Source organism: Tinamus guttatus, unplaced genomic scaffold (genome assembly GCF_059628265.1).
Source record: "Tinamus guttatus ecotype Peru unplaced genomic scaffold, ASM5962826v1 Tinamus_guttatus_pri_ptg000065l, whole genome shotgun sequence".
Lineage (NCBI taxonomy): Eukaryota > Metazoa > Chordata > Aves > Tinamiformes > Tinamidae > Tinamus > Tinamus guttatus.
Genome location: NW_028288599.1, coordinates 172,816 through 195,819, shown reverse-complemented (window position 1 = coordinate 195,819; position 23,004 = coordinate 172,816). Strand labels below are relative to the sequence as shown.

Sequence of the window (23,004 nt, the reverse complement as noted above, 5' to 3'; positions counted from 1 at the left end):
ACAAGTCACCCATGCTCCTTACATGGCTTATAAAAAGAGAAAGACACCTTTGGAACATGATTTTATCTGTCTACCTTGCACAGCTTTTGAATCGGACCCTGGTGCTGCATCTGACTCTCTAGCACTGACTACAGAAGAAACTTTAGTCATTACCTTACAGCACGTACTTCTAGAACAGCAAAGATAATGATGGCAAATCACACATGAAATGTTTACAAGAGTGAGCCAAAATATATAAATAATCATTAAATTACTACTGGCATTTTAATATGCAAATATTTCAAATGACCTGGTAAATAGTAAAAGTAATGGCAAATACAATTTGTGAAGACCTGCAGACCTGCATAGTATTACCAAACAGGATTGGAAATTGGCTGTGTCTTACCTTGCTGGACTGCGATGTAATAGTAATGGCTCAGTGCAATTTATTATCAGTTTGTCTGAATGATCACCTGAACCAACATAAATGATTGAATCCAACATTTGGGCACCTAATTAAAAGTGAAGTGCTGATCTCTGGCAACTGCTACTTATGTTAACAGTGGGAACCAAGCACATTTAAGAACGAGGTCATTTTGCGTGGATGCCTAAATATTCATTAATTTAGATATTTTGACTCATTACGATTATACTGTGTCCATCTAGCCTGACTTCCATTACAGCGAAGCCTAACGAGGTTCAGGTAGAAATTTCAGTGCCTAGCCTATGACTTGGCCTTGAACAAGCACATACATATTAGGTTGTAAATTACTGCTAGAATGAGGCCCACAGAGGTTCCACTGCAGAATGAAGAGCTGCAATATGATCATCAATGTTGCTCTGTGTCCACAGACTGTCACAGGTTCTTTAGAGAGCGTTCACAGGCTTAGCTGGTTTTAATAAGGGCCATCCGTCCACTCTTGACCTCAATGCTTTGATGAAGAAACATGCAGATCCAAAGAATAAGCAATTCCTTCTTCATCTTGCCTGCCCAGTCATCTCACTGTGAGAATAAGAGGATGATGCCTCTCCTGTTGTCAGAATCTGAAGCCTCTGTGTTGGATGACAGAGGTAGTCATAACCTGTGAATGAAGAACAATATTCTGTGCCTCCTTTCTTCTGTATTTGTAAAATCAGCAGAGACCATGAATAGTAATTTGCTTAAACCATTTAAGTTTCCAGGTTTTAGTCTGCCTGAAATATTCAAATACTGACTCATCTCCTAAAAATAGGAGAAAAATGAAGTTTTGCACACAAAGAGTTAAAGATAGTGTTGGACCTGATATTGCTAATGGTAATACACTCACAATGTGTGATAAAGGAGGAAATGGCAATCACACAGGTCTTTGATGGTGATCAAAACATGGAGTTGGATAAATTCCAGCAATGCTCAAAGGAAACAGAACACCACTGGAGAGATGAGTGATGGCTCCAGATAGCAAACGTTAAAAGACAAAACTAGTGCTCTCAAGTGAAAAAAGATCCTAGAAAGTAGTATCAACTTCTAAGACAGTCAAAGAAGATGCGATTCTGTTAGTCATATGCCTGCTGAGCTCTGTCTTTTTCAATTAAATATTAGATCCAGTTAGGGCAAGGTTCGTCCTTTCCTAGACAAGAAGAAAGGGTTGTGGATGGGACACTATTTGGACAATTCAAAAAATCCTGCAAAAATCTACCAGTCTGATCCTATTTTACTAGACCAAGAGGCCTGCATGCAGTTTTGTGTCTATCAAGCAAGTCATCCAATCCTGTGGGACAGGTGGTGCATCCAGCAGAGGTTTGTCCATCTGAGGCATTGCTGACGTCAAGTCCTCATATTGATCTCTTTCTTCAGCTCCAGGCACTACTTATACATGAGGAACACATGTTTTAGGAAGACCACACATTTCAAAATTGTTTATGAAAGCATAAATGAGAGGCATGAAATGTAAAAAACAGTCCTCTAGGTACTGCATCAATTTCAGATCCATTCCCATTTTTAAAATGAAAAGTACGGCTTTGATGCTCAAAAATCCCACCTATAAACGAAGCTATCTGGCTGTCAAAAGCACTGTGTAGTGTCAGAAGGAAAGGCAGGACATGGAGAACAGCCTGGCTACCTTTAGCGATGGTCTTTTCAAGTGACAGATCTGGTCTACACCGGCTACGGAAGACTTGGAGTTGTTGATGTGTTTTTTGTGGCACCAAGTAAGTAATGAAGTGCAATTCACAGATTTAGCAAGCTTACATTAGTCACAAAAACCCTAAAGTGTGGAAGAAGGCACTAACGAAGCTAGTTTAGAGGGAGCCACCTCTGTGCACTGTGCAAGAAAGAGAATCAGGAAGGCAGGATTAAGCTAAACCGGATGAATGGCAAGGTTCAAGAATCTGTTTCAACCAAACAGAAATCCTTCAAATTTTGGAAACATGATCCTAGGGAAGCCAATAAACAGGAATTTAAACTTCAGCAGGCGTTAAGTAAGAGGAAATTGCAGACAGCAATAGCAAGTTTCCAAGAACAAACATTAAAAGATTTAAAAATAAACAACAAAATATTTTTTAAGTTTACAAGAAGCAAGAGGCCTACACTAGAACTGGTGAATCTAACAGATAGTCATGGACTAAGGGAGTAGCGAAATACGGTAATTACGTTGTTTGAAAGCTTTTTTTTGGTATTCATTCTTCTACCCTCTGCTTTATTATTCTAGAGATAAAAATCTTTATCTTTTATCTTCAGGTAGCAAAGTATTAATTAGTAGTGCTGGTGGAGCATAAAGAATATAACAGAGGAATCTGGACTAGAAGGTACTTTTAAGAGTTTTAAAGAACCTTTAATACAGAATTACTGAGTTGATAACCATCTAATTGCATAACAACCATCACTCCCACAGGCCTGGGAGCAGGAAATTCTGTCTAATTGGTATTGACTTTACAAAAGAAAGGAACATTTTACCAATCTGTTGTTTACATTTAAAATGAAAGAAAAAGTTGTGATGGATTAGCGACTGGTCTGTAAACAAAAAAAATAGATTATCATTAGATTAGTTGATTTTCATCACAGCAAGGAATAACATTTAGATTCATCACAAATACTTCTTGAGTGAGAAGTGGTTATTACTTAAAAACCCTGAAAGCCCTAAGCTAGCTGTTGCTCACTGTGACTATTGAGTCAAAAATGCAATCAAATCAGGTTGCTTATTGCTTAAAGAGCAGGAGGTGATAATAAAGAATTCTGAAATGCTGTTATATAAATCACATAATGTGACAAGATCTGAAGTACTGCATGTATTGAGTCACAACATCTCCGGGATATTGCAAAATTAAGAACGGTGTGAGAAGAATCCAAGAAATAGGATTAAAGAGCTACTGCTACTATCATGTTTATGATACTTTACAATACATTATTTATCTTCCAGCACAATCCATTAAAATGCAAAACAATGAAATGAAGTACTTTTTAAAGTCATATGCAATTAACTATGAACTTTATTGCCACAGGAAAATGATAAGCATACATATTTGCTGTTTAGATATTCACCTCTAAGTAGGTTGTCCTAAGCTCCCCTAATAGTTAATATGATTAATCTTAGAGCAAATACCTGGGAAGACCGGATAATTTATACTCCCAACATTCCTTCCTCAGAAATACTGTTTTCTAAGTCCCCTACCATTCTTGCTCGGTTTCCTCTGAATACTTCCAGTGGTTTATATACTTCTTGAATTTTACTCACACAGTACTTCAGCTTACACTAGAGAGTTGTTCTCTGATGCTATCAGTCACACATGCCTCTTTATACATATCAAAATCATATCTGTCACTTTATAACACTACAGTTAAACCCATATCAGCTTGTATTATATTCCCAGGATGTTATTTTCTTCAAACTGCTTAACCACTTATTTACCATTCTGCACTTAAGCAGTGTTACGTACAGAACAATATGTCTCTCTGAAGAATGAGCAGTCTTCTCTCCCTGCCTGCCTCTCTCATGCATTTCTCTATTTTGTAACAGTCATTTTGAACTCTGATCCTGTCCCTCTATAGCCTATTTGCAATATATTCTAGCATGATATTTTCTGTAAGCTCAGTAAAAACATACTGTATTTATCTGCCATATTCATAACAAAACCATTGAATGGTAAAGGAATGAAGATAAGATTGCTGTAAAACCCCACTAGCTACATCTTTCTAGTTTCAAAAATCTCCCCGAATCACATTTTCCAAAGACACAGTTCTCTCCAATAGTAATTGCAAGTAAGTTGTATTTCCCAAACTTTGTCATAAGAATATCATGGCATGTAGTGTAAGAATCTTTCTTAAAAGTCAAGAAATCCCAAGTCTACTGCTTCACTTTAACCTACATTACACTGTAAAATGCTTAAGGGATGTAGAAAGCTATGTGGAAAGAGATGCCATTATAGACCAGGAACAGTGACTTTCTTCTCTCTTGTTGCTATGGCTAAGCCAAAACTGGGCTTCTTCAGGGAAAATATTTTTCTCGAAAGCTAAGTCACAAGTTCAGGGAGAAATCATTCTGCTATTTCCTAATGCTATACTTTGGTAACCTTGGCATTTTTTGAATATTTAGTTCTTTCCTTTTCCAAAAAAAAAAAAAAAAGCTGTTCTATTTCCGTATTTCATGAATACTGAGCTGCTTTTTCAAAGAAAGAAACTCAAAAGAATTTGTTTCTTTTTTGTGCATAATTAGAAGTGCTACAGTCAATGGGCTCCCAGGGACTGCTGCGTTGAACATTTCAACAGCTCTGAAACTCAAGCTGTAAACTGGGCAAAAAGAAGCAGTCACACAAAATGAATAAATGGCCACTGAAATATTCTACCGGGCTAGGCAGAGGAAGCTGCTTACTTGGTGCTGCAGCCTCCAGAAAGGCTTCAAACAAGTGCTAGTGCTTGCTTCAGCTGAGAGCACCTAAAAAAGTTTCCACAATTGGGATATCAATATCAAGCACCCTACAACCTGGAACAGCATTCACTAGTGGATTGCCATGATTTCAAGTACAATACAAAAACGCAACACAGAGCCCACATGCTTAATGTCATGAGTGACGTAGCAATCTCATCAACACCACCACAAAATAAACGATGTCCAGGAGCTTGCAGGGCCCTGATCCCCCACTGCAAGCAAGCGAGTTTCCATTGGGGAGTGTGCGGAAGAGGCATTGGAGCTGTGACCCTGGTGTCCATGCTGAAATTAGGAGGGAAGAGGGAATACCTACCTCCAATCTGTTTGACATCCAGCACTACATCTAACTGCTCAGTGAAGGGAGAAATTTGGAAGGTTTAGAATAGGCAAAATACAATTGAAGTTAGCCCTCTTAAAAACCATTACAAGTGAAAGAAAAGAGTGAATGTGGGATGAAGGGTCAGGAGGCCTGGGGTTTTTCTGAATGATCACTGAATTCCTCTGAGACACTGTGGAACTCCAAGATCTGTATGTCTCAGCTTCCTCATTTTAAATATATCCCTTGCACTGCTGTGACAATGATGCAGGTTGGTTGATTGCTTTAAAAATATGTATGTATATGCTGGAGTGGAGTTGGCCTGTGTTAGCTGGATAATCCAACGCACACAATGTAAAGATTGTAAGATCAATTTTTCCCAGAATTAGGGCCCCATAAGATACTCCTTAGTATCTTATGGGGCTTCATCACATAGAAACTATAAAAAAGTTCTAGCTTCAGAAAAAACACTTATCACTTATAAAAAAGAAAGAAAAAAAACATTTAATGTGCTTGCAAATCTACAGAAACTAGCCAAGGTAACTGGAGAAAACTGAAGAACCTCCTATGATTTATAATTCAATTTACTCCATTTCAAGTTGCTGATAACCCCCTGTAATTCCTAACTAACTGACTGGAGTTTGGTTATGGAAAAAAGCATTGTTTATTCTATTTATTCTAGAATTATCCTAAATAGTAAGCACTTACAAGTTAAAAGTGAAAATGAAGTTTTAACAGAGAAAAAACACATTTAGCAGGTTTTTAACAGATAAATAGCTTTTAAAAATATGCTAACTTTTTATATGTAGGTCATTTATGTAAATTGATTCATAGAGAAACCTGAAAATGGAAGCCCTTCATTTATTCCCAGATCATGTTTATGATATTAACTGCCAAGTAAGTTCTCCCCATGATCCTGTTAATGACCTTTCTCCTGCCCTGGTAGAATCATTCCGCCTCCATGGATTAAAGGTGATTAAGGATCAGTGTCAGTTTAGTCTCATACATTTGTTAAGCAGAGACGACAAACTGTGCCAAAACGCATTTGATTTATTTGCAGTGGTTTTGTGATAGAGGAAGCCTGATTGGGCTCAACTCAAGGATCCAGAAAAGAAAAGGCTGCTTTATATCACTGGTAGCTCTTTAACCCAAAGTGTCACAGCAAAGACTTAATATCCTTCAGCAATATTATTAGTTTTCACAAACAATAACGACTGAAATCAATCAAGCTTTTCAGCACTTAGGGTTATTTAACCACTCATTCAATTAGCCAGTTGCTAGATGAGTACCTGGGTCTACTGAGCTGAATTTCAAGCATTTTGATGTACCCACAATGAAGCTGAGCAAATAAAATAAGAAATAGAAGATTTCCTTTTTTTGGAAGAGACAGGTCTAGCAGCATTATCATTACTTTTTAAAGATTGCAGAACTAAATCCTGAACTGGTATACTGTCATTTGACTCTACAGGTATCAACAGATCTATGTTGGAACTTGGAAAGCTGTGCTAATTTCAGGGAATGAACATGATTCTAATTCAAGACAGTTTAACTTTATCTTTAAAATTGATTCCTGAAGCAATACAGAGATTTCCTGTACTTGGGCTGAAATATGTGCTTTTCCTAAAGTCTTTAAACCTGTTTGATTATTAAATATCCAAAGAACATGTGCTTGATTGCAAGAAGAAGACTAAAGAAAGGCAAGATTAGTTCTAAAGTCATACTGGAAACTGAAGGGTCACATCATGCTGTCTCTGTAAATTCAAGATGAATTCAAAATACATCTGCATGGACAGAAAAAAAGTGACCTACACATGGTCACCCATATCCCTAAAGTAGAAAGGATAAGTATTCCAGACTTAACCTTGATTAAGTTTTGAGAGACATTCATGTCCTTAATTAGAGCAAAATCAACTCTCCTTTGACTATATTAGTGCCAAGACTAGATCTTGTCTACATTGTATTGCTCTGTAGTTCATAGCTTAACTACATAGGAGCAATATTGCATTCTTTGCTTGGCTAAGGAGTTGAATTTACTGTGACAGAAAAGGACAGACAGAAATATCATAATAGCAAAATAGCAGAGACAATACAAAGAAAAAATCTTTCAAATTTCATTAGTAAAATATTAAAGCGAATAATCAGAACAACTTATTTTTCATGAAAAATGAGTGTTTTGAAGACAGCACAAGTTTGGATCCATTAACACAGATGACTATTCTTTAATAGCTTCTTCCTCAGACTAAAATAAACACAAGACTACAAAGGGTTACTTGAGCCAATTTCATTTTCCTACTGCAGCTGGCTTCAGATTATGTTGACAAGATTGTGGCTGTAGGTGCAAATTTATTAAGTCCCGCATATGAAAATATTGGTCTATTTTGTAAGTTACTAGGAGCTATGCACTGGAATGGGAACAGGGAGGCACATCAAGCCAAATTTTACCAGGGTCCAGACAGCACTATTTCAATAGCATTAAAGCAATCTTGGAAGGAAATTCCATATGATCTTCCAGAGTAGACAAATTCAGAAGAAAAGAGGACTACAGTCCACCTTCATCATTCTTCCTGGTTAGAAATCCGATGCCACTGCTCTGTTATATTTTGATCTACTCCATAAACAGACAAACTGAGCAGAAAAAACCTACTGTTTTACCATAAAGGTGTCTTCTTTCTTTCACCAAGAAATCTTATTTAGCTAGAACTGGAGAGGTCTGTATATGTGTATAAGACTTCAGAAGAACACGCAGTTTTGCTGGAACAGCATGCCCCACCAGACTGATGCGTTGGGTATTTCTGCAAGCACTTATTCATTACATCGGTTCGTTGCTCTCTGTCTGTAGACTAACAAATATGTCAGCATAATGTAGTTCATGGAGATCTGTCATCTCCTAGTGACTGTGAGGCTGGGAGACTCCCTGTACTCCTGCTGCTGAGATGAATGAATACATCATAGGACACTTTTCTCCTCTACTGTTCCCTGAATACTACTTTGTAACTAACACACTTCCATGCTGCCTTGCTATTGAGGGCCTTTCTTCTCTTTGCTGACGGTATCTTTGTAAAAAGCTTAAGACGTTGAGTGTCTTTTGCTATGTCTGACCTGCTTCTCATCTTCTTCCTTGACAAACCAGAAGTCAAATTTGCGAGTTTGCTTCTCACAAATGCTTTCCAATAATCCAACTTCCACTAGGTACGTGTATATCAACCCCATTACACTAAATGGAGCCAGGAACTATTTTTCTGGCCCAGAGGCTGACAGGAACACCATTAGGCTTGAATTTGCAGAGCTTGATTCCTCTATCCAAACTGCTCATCGGCATCTTCCCAACGCTAATTCCTGAACCATGCTTGAATATCTGCGCGGATGCTAGCTGGGGGAGGCCAAAATCATACAAGAAAACACTACCTTGTGGTTCTTGCACCCATTTACTATATTGCTACATGTAACCATACCTACATTTGGGAGCTCCTACTATTAGTAGTATTTCTGTACCCCACACTCGATCGGCAGATGCAGTCAAATCTGCATTCAGTCATTTTCTGTACTTCGGATCTGCTTTTAACAATTACCTGACATTCTTGTCTATATTTTTTCTCCAACATCATGTGTTGCATCCTGTGTTCAGCTCTTTTGCTTGATTCTCTCTGCATAATATTGTCCTGCATAAAAATTCCAAAATTCTGGATTTTACTCTTGAATCTTTAATTAAAATGCATGGAATCACAGGCCTGGAAGTAATCTTTGATGGTCTTTTTGTCTTAAGGAATATCAATGATAATGTGTCATTTTTAAGCAAATGCTTGTCCATCCTATTCATAACAACCTCTGACAATGAAAGTTGCATCATCTTTCCAGGAAATCCAGTGAAGAATTCCATTCTTATCATTACCTAAACTCTAATCTGAATCAGCTTTGATAGAATCTGCTCCATCACACATTATCTTGCCTACCATAGACATGTAGACTAAATTATTCTCTATTTCTTGAAAAACTATGATCATGTCCTTCAGCTATTCTTTTAGTCCAAACAACTGTAATTTATTTATCTTTGGAGGCTATTATATCTTGGTTTCTATTGTGGGATCCACCTTATTACATGTAGATGTCTAAAGCTGATTTTTCCTGTCTCTGTGGTCAGCAGAAACCGTATCTTTCATCTCACTCTCAAGTAGTCAACTAAATAGATTCATTGAATATAAAAGAATTTTAAAAGGATTAGTCCAGATGAAGAGATCTATGTTCTAGACAGGTAAAGTATTTCTGTTAGCACAAATACAGGCTTTTCTAATGAATATAATAATCCAATGTGCCTTCAGATTACACCTTCAAATTCTCTGTATCAAGCTGCTGTCTGCCAATTCTTTCTCCATTTGCTGCATCAAACATAAAATACTGGCAATGCATTACAAGAACTACCTGGAAAGTCTATATGTTGCTCAATTTCTTCCTTAATGGACATCAAGTAAACTAATACAATACTTTGGATGACTCAGAAGTTTCTCAGAAAAAGTTCATGAATTGGACTGTCCTCATTTGGTAGACGTAATGTTCAGCAGGTCTCCCTGCCTTTAACATTTGAATGTCAGAGAAAATCCATGCAACCTCTTTTCTCTTTGCCATTCCTTCCTGTACAAGCTATAACCCTTCATATGGATATTGTAGTTTAGTCAGTTAACCTCCTCATGCCTGTTAAACATATTAGCTAACCATTTTGGCAATTTACAAAGACTTGCAACACCACTTTGTTTTCCGTATTTTAGGCATTTATGTTATACTGCATATACATGATCTAGCTCATCTGCTGTCTTTTTTCCACTAATTCCCTGACCTCTGTTACAAATTTCTGCATACCTCTTTTTTAGTTCCTTCATAGGGGACTTTTAATCTTATAATTGCATAGGTGATTTTGTTATCTTTCTCTACAGATTCAGCTTCAAGTTTTCTTTGCTATGTGTTTTGTCATTAATCATTTTCTCACCGTTTAGGAGGCCAAAGCCCCCATGTGGACAGTGACTGACAGTGATCTGATCTCTGTACATCCTTAGATATATCCTAATGAGGAAGCAGAGTGCTTTTAACAACCATGTCTTATGATCTGTCAAATCTAAGCAATCTCATTCTGCTTAAGCAACCGCATTCCTCTGCTATTAACTGTAACACAGGGTCTCTCATACCATGCAGTTTATTTCCATGCATCCTTCTGCCTCACCTTGACAGTGCAGTTTTCCAGGGTAGTTCTGATGCTCTGCTTTGGAAGACTATCTGCATCCTCTAGTGCACCATTAGTATTTTAATTAGTAATAGTAATTTAATTACCATTGCAGCTATTACTCCAGAGTATTATTTGTGCTGGTTAAGGACTGCAGTAAAGACTGGGGACATATTTTGTCAGGGACTGGCAATACTATGCATACAAAAGCCTGCAATAATGCTTTCTTATGTCTTATAAGGCATTCCCAAAGAAACTGCACAAATTCTTCATCTCCCACTCCCAGAGTGCTTAGTAAACTGGCTGGAAGCAGAACAGTTTCACAACAGTCTGATATTATGAAATACTTGAGAATTATTTTAAAATATTCAAAACTTTGGCAAGTTTTATTTCCCATTCCTGGCCTTCTTAAAGGTAAGCTGGACAATATACAAGTAAATTGACAATTTGCTGGTAAATGTAATAAAAAGGAGAAGTCCATACGGACTGCCTGATTGCTTTTTTTTTTTCGTTACCAAGAATTAGTTGTACTGTATGGGAGTATAAAGGTCAGGAGTTTGGCTTCGGCATGTCAGAGGCTATTCAATCTATGAGGAAAAACATATTTTCTGCCCCATATTTTACGATCTATTTCTAAATTTATGACTGAAACATCTAGTTGCTGATCTGCGAACATGGTTCTGCTCATCCTTTTGGGACAATGTAAGGAGAGGATAGAGGGGAAGAAAAAGAAAATAATTTAATTTCAGTGGGAAAATTATTATCAAAAACTACTATTTTCACAAGCCACAGAGCTGTACTTTAACATTCTGTAATATGACTTTATTTCAAATGCCCTCTTATTGCTAAAGCTATATTACTTAAACTGCAAGGTGATTAATCCCTTCCCATTTAAGCTTACAGGTTGAATTGAATTGCCCTGAGAAAAGCAGATTTTGTTTTTGAAAATGTGTTTTCCTCAGGGAATCTACTATCATCTCATTTTCTTCCTGGTAAGTTGCCCATCTTATTGTAAGGTTCTTCAGAGGAGTGTATGAGTTTCTTTTCCAGTTTATCCTTTGCCCTTGAGGAAGCAATCACTGTCATTCCTCAGAAACACTCAGAACACAGTGGTAAAAAGTAATAATACCAAACAGCAGAGTAATCTCCTATGGGGAAAAATACATTTTCTATTGGTAATTATTGCCAACAGCAGTCTTGGAAATATCTTCTAACTTATTGTTTAAAACACCAGACAGAAGGAACTGTTTAGTACCATGGATGTCCAAAGTAGGAACATGTGGCTATGCACACGCACATAGGCACCAGTAAAAATGTTGATGTTCAGGGGTTTATAAGATATAACATTGACTTTGGGTTCTGCTTCTAGATCTGAAATAAGAATGAAAACACATTAATTAATATAAAATTATTGTCATTGCAAATAGGCAGTAATAGCTGCATTTGTTATGATGGACTTCTCCAATTTGGTTGGTTTCAGAAGATCAGAATTATATGTGAAAATCAGTTGTCTGCATACTAGGAGCTGAAGACAAAAGTAAGAAAAAGTTGTTCAACAGCTATTTCTAGGTGCATTATGAACAACAAATGCTTTATTGAGAAGAGTGAATAAGATTACTTTACATTGTGTTGAAGCATGCAAAGGTGAAGTGGGGTGTATGACAGAAACTGAAATGTCCATTGACTTAATCCTGCCAACTCAGAAGGAACTCCCATTATCTTCAAATGACCTTAAAGTTAGACTTTAGCTGGAGAAGTTCATCTCTGGTTTACACTTCCGCATACTCCGGCAGTTGGCCATGATGATGGGAGTTCTGGTAGGGTCCAGGGTTTTGGTAGCACAAAGCATTTGCTCTCTTCTTTGACTGGAGTGGGTGGAAGGGTCTGTCATGATGGAGATGGTGCTCAGGCCCAGGGGGACTTGCTGCGACAGGTGATTTAGCATCTCCTCATTGCAGTTCCTGCCTGAGCTCTGATGTAAATTAATGTGCTACTCTGGCCAAGTGTTTAAGCTTTACCGAAGTCAGCTTAAAAGTGCTTTTCTGGATTAGGGCCTAAAGCTGACCCTTGCTTGAGAAGCCCTGATGGAAAGCAATGCCCTCCTTTGATTGGGGTGAATTCCCTCACAGGCAGCGTGCATTTAATTGGCACAAAAGGTGAACTTTACACTTCCCTCCATCCATTATCACAGAAACCATTCCTAGATTCTCTACAGCTATAATCCCATTTTTTTTATCTCATTTCCTTGAGAAAACATAAAAACACCGTTTTTAATATTGAGTTCAAATACACCTGACCATTGCACTAAGCAATCTCCTTGTATCACTGGGTTTGCTCAAGATAAGCCAGCATATCCTCTGCAGATGCATAAAGACTATATATGGCTTTTCTCCATATCAATATGATTAGGTTAAAGAGTTAGTTGGAAAAGAATGGTGGAACTGGCGGAAATTTTCATGAAAGCAGCAGCAGCAAAGCAAAGGTTGAAATACCATTTTAGTTGAGTGCAGGTATTATGTCCCAGACTAGTGCTCCTCTAGCCATATGGAACAATAGGGATTGCATTATTAGCACTTTTGTACATTTTACTCTCCAAAAACTTCACTCCAACACACAAATGCCTGCAGCCAACCCACAGGTATTGCTATAGCACTTCCTTAAGTGCTTTGCTGGAACTGCTTGGAAAAAAAATATTTGCAGAGGGTCTATGTTCATTTGACAATGGAGTTAGATGAATCAAGTTAAGGTCTCCATCAGTGACCATAAGCCATGGCAGAGCCACAAGCTCTACTTGAGATATTTCCTATGGGAGTGGAGACAGACACCCTTGGAGAGAAGGTGTGATGCTAATCTGAATTCACTGGCCTTTGTACCAGGCCCAGGGTAAATAAAATCCCACTCTGCAGATGACTACATCTGACACTGGCTCCCGCTGTGCAACTATAGCAGCTAGCATTTAACTGGCATGTACCTGTTTTCCACATCCTTTCTGCTTTGCTGATGTTATTCCTTCCTTTTTCACGCTATTTGCAGTGTATCATTAGACTCATGGCAAGTCTGTGGGAGTAAATCATATCCCTGGAGATGAAACCCCAGCGGAGGTGAATAAAAATCCCTCCTCCTGCTTCCAAACAAATCCCAAATGTGCCTCACATTTCATGGAAATGATTAGCAATTCCACTATCAAAACATTCACGCCTTATGAGTAATATTTATGATGGGAGTCTTTTATGTTGGGTTTTTCCCCGAGAAAGAAAAAGAGTAAGTAAGAGAAATAAACTCATTGAGAAATTTCCACATTATTAATATTATTTTCACAAGGCTTTCACAGGAAAGTAAAAGCTTTCATAAGTAATAAAAGCCCTTGTTAAACTTTCTTTTTTCTTTCTCTTGGAAATGGGGTAAATTATGAAGCAAATCGACTTTGAAAAGTAAACAGGAACATAAATATATAAATGTCATTGCCTTCCTCCAGGAATTTAGTATGATCATCCTACTCTTAAATAAGGAAAACTAATTCATTCAGAAAAAAAAAGAATAAAGCAGACGTAAGGTTTTTTTTCCATCAGTTAAAGTGCTGCCTTTGTAAGGTGAGTTGTCCGACAACATTAAACAAACATTTTAGTCAGGCATCACACAGGAAAATAAACAGTAGCCAGGGAAACATGAAAATATTAAAGGCTGTTATTCTTTGGCCCCTTTTTCTGCAAGGCAGGTGATAAAATATTACTGTATTTCCACAGGTAAGGAAACACTCTCTTAAACACTTTGCAGAAATACATATTGCCATCATTATTTAAAATGTCAGAAGTGGCAAAGCTCTGCAGCAGGCGAGGATTTCAGCAAGGTTTCAGCAAGGCTTTCGACACCATCTCCCATAACATCTGCATGGGGAAGCTGACGAAGTGGAAGTGTGGGTTAGATGAGTGGACAGTGAAGTGGATTGAGAACTGGCTGGATGGCAGAGCCCAGAGGGTGGTGATAAATGGGGCCGAGCCCATTTAGAGGCCTGTGGCCAGTGGTGAACCCCAGGGGTCAGTACTGGGCCCAGTGCTGTTCAACTTGTTCATCAGCGACCTGGACAAGGGGACAGAGTGCACCCTGAGCAAGTTTGTGGATGATTGATACCAAACTGGCTGGAGTGGCCGACACTCCCGAGGGCTGCGCTGCCACGCAGAGGCACCTGGACAGGGTGGAGAGTTGGGCAGAGAGGAACCTTATGAAGTTCAACAAGCACAAGTGCAGGGTTCTGCACCTGGAGAGGAATAATCCCAGGCACCAGTACAGACTAGGGGGTTGACTTGCTGGAAAGCAGCTCCACAGAGAGAGATTTGGGAGTCCTGGTTGACAACAGGTTAACCATGAGGCAGCAATGTGCCCTCGTGGCCAAGAAGGCCAATGGGATCCTGGCTGCATCAGGAGGAGCGTTGCCAGCAGGGCGAGGGAGGGGATCCTGCCCCTCTGCTCAGCTCTGGTGAGGCCGCACCTGGAGTATTGGGTGCAGTTCTGGGCTCCCCAGTACAAGAGGGACACTGAGCTTCTAGAGAGGCTCCAGCGGAGAGCGACGAAAATGATTAAGGGACTGGAGCTTTTGTCGTATGAGGAAAGACTAAGCAAGCTGGGCCTGTTTAGCCTGGAGAGGAGGCTGAGAGGGGATCTGACCAATATGTACAAGTACCTGAGGGGAGAATATAGGGAGGATGGGGCCAAACTCTTCTCGGTGGCTGCTAGTGACAGGACAAGGGTAATAGGTATAAATTAAAACACTGAAAGTTCCATCTCCATGTGAGGAAGAACTTCTTTCCTGTGAGGGTGATCGAGCCCTGGCACAGGCTGCCCAGGGAGGTTGTGGAGTCTCTTTCTCTGGAGATCTTCAAAACCTGCCTGGATGTGACCCTGTGCCACGTGCTCTGGGTGTCTCTGTTTGAGCAGGGGGGTTGGACTGGATGATCTCTAGAGGTTCCTTCCAACCTCAACCATTCTGTGATTCTGCAGTTCTGTGACTCAGCACAGTCAGTCCCACCAGCAGGCTACCCGGCGTTGTTGGCAATATCTGGCAGTAGCAAGTTTGCAGATAGGCAAAAATCATCTTGCAAAAGACAGCTATAGAGTTTCCATGATTTCAGAAAATATATTTTTTTTCTTTTGAAATTGGCTAGATGCTAGTGAGGAGTAGCAGATGCTGGTGACAGAGAGGGAGATTTGATGCTGGATCATTTTGTCCTCTTTACGTCTTCCTTAGTCTCGAGTAGTGCAACAAGTCAATACATGTACCAATACATTCTTGAGCATCAAAGAAGGCACACAGGAAAAAGAGAGGAGATCTGCTGTGCTTCATCGTCTTTGCCTACCTGTGATAAATGTCACTGTACTGTCTACATTTAATACTGTTAAGTTTCTGTAAATGAGTAAGCATACCATTGATTTCTTTTTTCCATGTCATTTTGTCTAGCTAAACATCATCTCTGAAATCCTGTATCATTAGTTATAAAGGTAGAAAAATACTTTTGGAATAATTTCTGCATAAAAGCCAGAAGTTTTTTAAAACAGTATACTTATCATCAGAAGAAATAAAGCAAATCAGCTTTAATTTCCAGAGCTTTGATTTGTGTGAGCTTGGAAAATCAGTTTAAAAACTTACTAGTCTAGGTTCAGACAACTGTACAGCTGTCCAGAAGGGTAGCTTTTGTTCCCATGTGCTCTATGAAAAATGTAGGTATAGGTTGGCAAAGCACAACTTGAAATCCTCAGTGGTATCAGTTTCTGTCTCTACTTAAAAATGCTCTACCTATACTTCAGCCTGTCTAACCATGGTTTGTGGAAGGTGCTCCTGCCTAAAACACATATTATACAAGGCTAAAGTATTCATTGAGCAGTTTAAATAGATAAACTCTTGCTCTGGGATGTTCCACGTACAGTTCTGTCATGTTCTATGCCAGTAGGTTTTGTACCCTCTCCTCACTGCTAGCCTTGAACATTAAGTGTTTTTTTTTGCTTTGTTTAAACTGAGCTAATATAGTGCTTGAACCAATAGGACCTGGAGCAGGACCGACAGACTTATGTAATGCAAGTAAATAAATTGATATACTATTGCAGAAACTAATAATAAATAAAAACACTGTTCCTTGATCACTTTGAAAATATATCATCATAATATAATGTGCAGTGTCTCTTTAACCTGATTTGCATTAGTGGAGGGCTTCACTTCCATGCAACTAATACGGAAAGAGCTTTATCTTCTGTGCTGAAATTAGAGATGCTCTTCATAGCCTACCTTGTGGAGCTAGATTTTAATTTCAGTGAAAGAAAGGAACACCATTTTAATTAAACAAAAGTAAACTAAATTTTAGCTATGTGGTTATACAGCTTCCTAAAGTATTCTTCAGGAGGTCAAAGCACACTTACTTCAGCATTTCAGATAGATTTCTTTATGAATTTCTTATTTAATATTTAAAAGAAAAATTAAAGTTCAAAAAATATCAGTCAAACATGAGGGGCAGCTCTTGGCTGCCTTGGAAACAGCACTGTGCACTGTCCTAATCTGAGCATTTTAGATAGATGGTTATGTCTACAGCGTGTTAGTCCCAAAAAGGAATTCCTCCCAATTTCCCATTTTCCTCATCAGGAAACAGAAGGGGAGATGTGCAATGAATTTTCAAATAAATAGGAAACAAGAGACAGGCAAATCTATAGAAACCAGCAGTTGTAAATTGTAATCCACTCCAAGTACAGGATATTCTGTCTGTTCTAGCAGCAAGCAACATGACTGCATGGACAATTCAGGTTCAAATTGCTTTCTGATGTCTGCAGCACAATGGCCTGCCAGCAGATAAACAGAGTGGGATTTAACTCCACTAATTTTAGATATCTAGTAAAGATAGTCTCCCTTTGTGGTCAGGAGAGAGACAGAGTCATCTGCAGAGTGTGATTCATCTGACCTGCTTTAGATGCCAACAATTTGGATAGTACGATGTCTGCATGTGGTCAGATGAAGACCACCCATCATGTCATATTTAATATCTCTTTGTTCAAGAAGAGAGAACTGGAACAGAAAGACATCTCAGGACATGACAACTCCCAAGGCTGGGAAAATTCAAATATAGATGAAATTTTTCAGCTTTCTCCCTGGAGATAAAATTTTAAAACAACTTAGGTAACACAAAACTTTATGGGCCATCTTCAAAGTGGGCAGCAGACACTGAAGAATAAGTTTCAGCAACTGTTAATACAATAGTTTCCCAAATGCTATTTTATACTTCTGATTTTTTTTTTCCTATGATGAAGCTATTTCTCTTTGTCACTTCAGGCATTAAGTCTGACATCACATACAGCCAATGGAGAGAGGCAGCTACAGCTGGAAAACAATCCTCAATACCTCATTTGGGAATTTATCTTGTCCTATGCAGTGTTGTGGACTGTATACAACTACTAATTTAAGCAGCACAGTAGAATGTCTAAAATAGTCTTAATACCATTTTTGTGCAAAATGAGTGAAATCTAAACATGGAAATGCCTTCACAATAAGAACAAGATAAAATTTGAATCCAAGTTCTGAAGTTCAGGCTTATGTCCTTGTTTTCTTATAACATCTCTTGGACTCTTAAAATATAAAGGAAGTCTACTGTCTCTAGTTTTCATCTGTGTGATGTTTTAAAGTCCAGTTTTTGCCTTCTCCCCTTCCCAACCTGTCTACATTCCGCAGCACAGACCTCCCCTGGCCCCCCAAGACCTCAGCAGTCCCCTGCTCTGTGAAGAGGTTAAACAAACAGGGAGATTCCTCAAGGGAAGTCACAGGTTCAAGACCACAAAGGACGGCCGCAGTTGGGCCAGTTGGAGGTTTTTCTTGCTATTGTGCTTATCTGTATCTTCACTGTCATCCAGACGTTAACCTCTGACCTATGAGCCCGCCTCTCGAAAAAGCCTTGCGGTGTTTAACTATTATGTCATGTCTGTGCTTTTGTGGAAATTTTACAGAAACAAATGGAGGAAGTTTGCCAGTCAAACTGGTGGACAATAAATCCTGTTCCATGTAGATGGAATGGTTTACTGTCACTGCAAGGTTGCTCCTGGCATCGGTCATTGAAGAAATGTTTACAGATTTCAACATGCTGGAGTGCCAAAGTATTCACCTATTGACGAAATATACACAATTTTTATGATAACCATTATTGTACTAGATGCAAATATCTTTTTCTCGATGGCCTGAATAAACAGAATGACTGCGGTTTAGACAATCCAAGGTCACCAATGTCTCATTTGGCTACCTATTCACCTCATAGGTTCATGAGTATGAGTATCCAAATACCAGTTTGCTATCTGTAATACTTTTGCTATAAGTCAAACCAGCTAATGAAATCCTCTCCAGATCACCCCCCACTTTTTTTAAAAAGAGAAAGTCTTCTTGTGATTCCTGATCTTTCATATGCTCTGTTTTCTTTAGTCCTTGCTGCTTCTCTTCAGGCTTCTGTGTTACTTCCCCTCAGGGGCAGGATTTCATATTGTGACCTTTTAGGACAATGTCACCACAACAGGTTCTGCTGCTTGACTGGGGCTCCCACCAAGCAGCAGTTATAATGTTAGGACAATGGAAGAATTACCTTGGGTAATTAGCAGGAACAAACAAAATTTGAAGTGGGACAGAGAAGTAGTATAACTCTTCCAGCACAGCACACTAACCTCTCCTCATTAAAGGCCTGATTCTGCTCCCACTGAGTGCAGCTTTTTGATTTCAATGGGAGTAGCACTAGGTCTTACAGACCCATTATAATTAAGTTTTCAAATCTCATTTCCTTTCAATGGAGAAAAAACATATTGTTGTGACTAAGCTTTGGATGTGGTAACAAATCCCTGGCAGGTTGGTCTGTTTTAACGGACGTGTTAGTTTTAAGGAAACTTTTACCATCCTTTCTGCCCTTAATCACAGCTTTTATTACAATTACAGCAATGCAACAGATGTACATGCCAAAGGCAATACGTGTATTTTTAATGGGTTGACATGCAACCTTCCTGGAGAGGAGGAACAACTTCATTTGCTCAACATTTCTGATCCATAGCTAGCAGTTTATTATAGGACAAGAACTCCACCAGAATGACATTTACCACAAAAGCCGAGGCTCCTCTAACTCACAGATGAGCAGTTCAATAAAACAGCCTCTGTTGCTGTGCTAGATTTAGAAATTTTTGCTGAATGGTTGCATATTCTATTGTCTACAAAGAATAGAAGAGAAGGTTAACAGGCAATATCCGGAAAGCTGTAAGATTATTAATCCATGCATGTGGTCCTGAGTCACTGAGGCTGTAAAATATCACCAGTTTCCAAAGATGAAACCGAAGAAGAATTCTGCTCAAGACAGATGGTATTACAAGCCCAGAGGAACCAGTAAGCCCTACTGATGAAAGTTTTACAAGACAGACTCATGGAGATTTTCATTCTTGTATAATGAATTCAGTCAATAAACTGAATGTAGACAGAGATCACATCATACAAGATGCTACAGCCTGGTTTCTTGCTTCAGTTCAGTTAACATCTTGGCCACAGAACAGACACTGGCACACAGAGAAAATTACAACAGGCTGACACACAGGCCAGAAAGATGTATCCACACAAGGGGACTACAAGAACAGGTTGAAGCCCTGGGAACACGCAATCCATGTGCTGAAGTATTCTTGTGATACAGGCTGAAGACCACTTCCAGTACAGGCCAGGACGTGGTTAACCTGTTTTGAGAAGAGCTTATATTTGTGGACCAAAGCAGGATTCTTGGGTTGTACAGACATGACCTTAGAGATCTTCACACAGCCTTCTTCAAGATTAAATTGTCAAAGTATGGCTTTTTTCTCCCCAGTAAGAAGAAAGTAGTACACAGTATCCGAAAACTACAATAAATCAATAGAAACTCAAGCAGCAGACAACATGATTTGTATTAGATGTTTAAACTATCAACCAGGAACATGATTTTGTCTGCGTACAGAATACTGCAATGAAAACACTAGTATTATGGTGAGTGTGTACAATATACGAAGCGCTGTCTAGGTCTGACAGTATAAACACTCACTGCCTATCCTGCCTACAGCCTCTGCAGTCTTACAAATGAGTCTGCTCTCTGGGCCAACATATTCACAGATATCTCCTGAAGCTGAAGGAACTCGCTGCAGTCTACTGTGGCACATCTGCCTGGATGATGGGCAGGTAGAATTAACTGAGAGAAGAGAGAACACAACTGGAAATCCAGGAATGTGTTTTTATTACTTTTAGTGCAATCGAGACTTCCTTCTTGTTGTTATTACTGTGCTAGCATGTCAATGCTACTGTGCTAGCATGTCAATTTTGTATCCCACACTGTTTTTGACTGCTAACTTAGTCAAATCCTAGAGGCAAAATGCCTCTTCTGGTTCTCCTTTTAAATCTAGTAAAATTTATCCGAAATAATTCCCTCTCTTACAGCTGCTTCTGTTGCTAGCACATGCAAAATAAGCATACAGTATGCCTTAGCACTGGAAGAACTTCAATCTTCTGCTTTTCTTCGTATGCCTAAAGAGCTACTGAAGATTCTTCTGTGCATAAAGGAACAGAGGAATTGCCTCTGTAGGCAGCTGGCCCTTTTCAAAATGCATCAATATTCAAATTCCATTCCAGTCTTATGAAATCTACGTGGCTAGCTGAATCACAGAAATAAAGAAAACTAGCAAAGATGTGAAGAATGCTCTGTGAAACTAACAACTGATGTATTTCCATTATCCAATATGATTGAAATGCAAAAAGTAAACAAACCTAAGTGACACAAACTAGACTGTAAAGCACTGTTTTAATCATATGAGTCACCATTAGTAGTACAGGTCAGAGTTTTGTTAACAAATATATATTCTTTGGAAAAAATATTTCGGCTGTTATTTTCCCACTAAGATTTTTTTTTTAAGAGACTGATTGATTTTACCTTGTCTTGTGTATATTGTCTTAGTTTGAGAAAACACTAAACCTGTTCTCCTTAGGAATGCATCCATGCTTTAGTATTAAGATTCCATCAACAAAAGCACATCAACATTTAGCAAATGAAAAATACTAAAGTTGGCCTAATAACAATAATAATAAAAAGCTCTCACCAATGCAGTCCACACTGAAGAGATTTATGGAGGTCGTTATGGAGGACTCGTCATAGGTCTTCATTCCTCGTAGGGCAAACCGCACCAGGGAAGCTTTGACTCCCTCGGGCAGGAAGGACAGCAGGTAGACGGGCATGTAGAGAACGTAGCGGAGCTTGCAGAGCAAGGGCGTCATGAGCTTTCCTTGGGGTGACTGGGCCATACGCTCGATGGTTGGGAAGAGCAGCACCGAGCGAAGAACCTGCGAGGTCACAAGAGCAGTTACTTTATTTTTTTAAAAGAGGGAGGTGGTAGGAAGCTGGTAACAAAACGCCGCGCTCTACGAGTCCGGCACCAGCTTGGGAAAGGGATGCCCAGCACGGCGCGCGGCTCGGAGCTGGGGATCCCACCAGAGGGCAGTGTGCAGGAATGTCACCGCATTCCTCGGATCCTGCAAGGACCGATAAAACTAAGCAAGAGACACAGACGCTGGATTTCACATTTGCGGATCGTGAGGCGCAAATTGCTATGATTTGTTGACAACTCAGCATAAAGGAAAAAGAGATAGTTACAGTTGCTGCTTACTGCACATGTTATTCAGCATATTGTCTAAATTAGATTAATAAATTCTTTTTAGAAATTATAAATGATTGTCTTTATTATCAAGATAGAGTCAAGCAAATGCCCTGCATCCAAGGGTACGCAGGTGAAAACTGGCATGCCAGCACCAGATGCTTTCGAGCTCCGGGCATTATAATGTAGCACACAGAAGAAATTCAGGAAACATCAGTAACTTGCCATACTGTATTTTCTACAATATTTTAAAAGTAGACTTTGAAAGTGCTATTTATATCAAAGACAGAACTATTTTAAGAAATCCCTCCACTTTCCAGCTGATACTACTTTGATTTTAGACAAAGAGAAATTCATTCAAAGAGTAATCAGTCCTGGGCCTCTTTTTATTAAAGGCAACCACCAGCTGAAGTATAGGAATGCAAGACTTCTACTAAATTATATGGTAGTTTTGTGATATTTCAGCTAGGAGCTGAACTCAAACTCTTGTGATCTAAAGCAGATTTGACCTGCGTTCCCAGGCACACATTAATCCTTTGACATTACAGTTTATAGATACAGGATTAGTTGCTTGGAGAGCTGCACTAACCACTGGGGAAGTTGCTAAACCTTGAAGGCAAAAGAAGGACAAACCAAGAAAGCTGTTTTAATGTCCCTTACATTCCTGCATTTTTTTTTAAACTTCATGACACACGAGTTTAAAAGATGGTGGTAAAATGGAGGATAATTTTGTTTAATTTCTTCATTTAATCTCTTGCAGACAATAAAAGAGAAATGTAAAACACATTTTTCAAACATTCAGCAACTATTTTTTAGTTTACTGCTGAATTGCAGAGCCAGGATTTTGAAATGTGTATTTGCCTGCAGAATTGCTTAAAGATGTAGTTTCACGTCTTTGCAATGCCATTGTGGATACAGCAGATTTTAAGTATTTTAGTAGAACGATA

General features: G+C 38.9%; 1 protein-coding gene across 1 annotated transcript in view; it reads right to left on the bottom strand.

Annotated features, from left to right (window-relative positions):
- LDAH (lipid droplet associated hydrolase) overlaps positions 1-23,004 on the bottom strand; it is a 97,727-nt gene that overhangs the window by 12,348 nt on the left and 62,375 nt on the right. Inside the window, exon 4 of the mRNA XM_088519627.1 lies at positions 21,506-21,746. Within this exon, the coding sequence (XP_088375753.1) occupies positions 21,506-21,746 (241 nt within the window). The remainder of the gene's footprint in view (positions 1-21,505; positions 21,747-23,004) is intronic.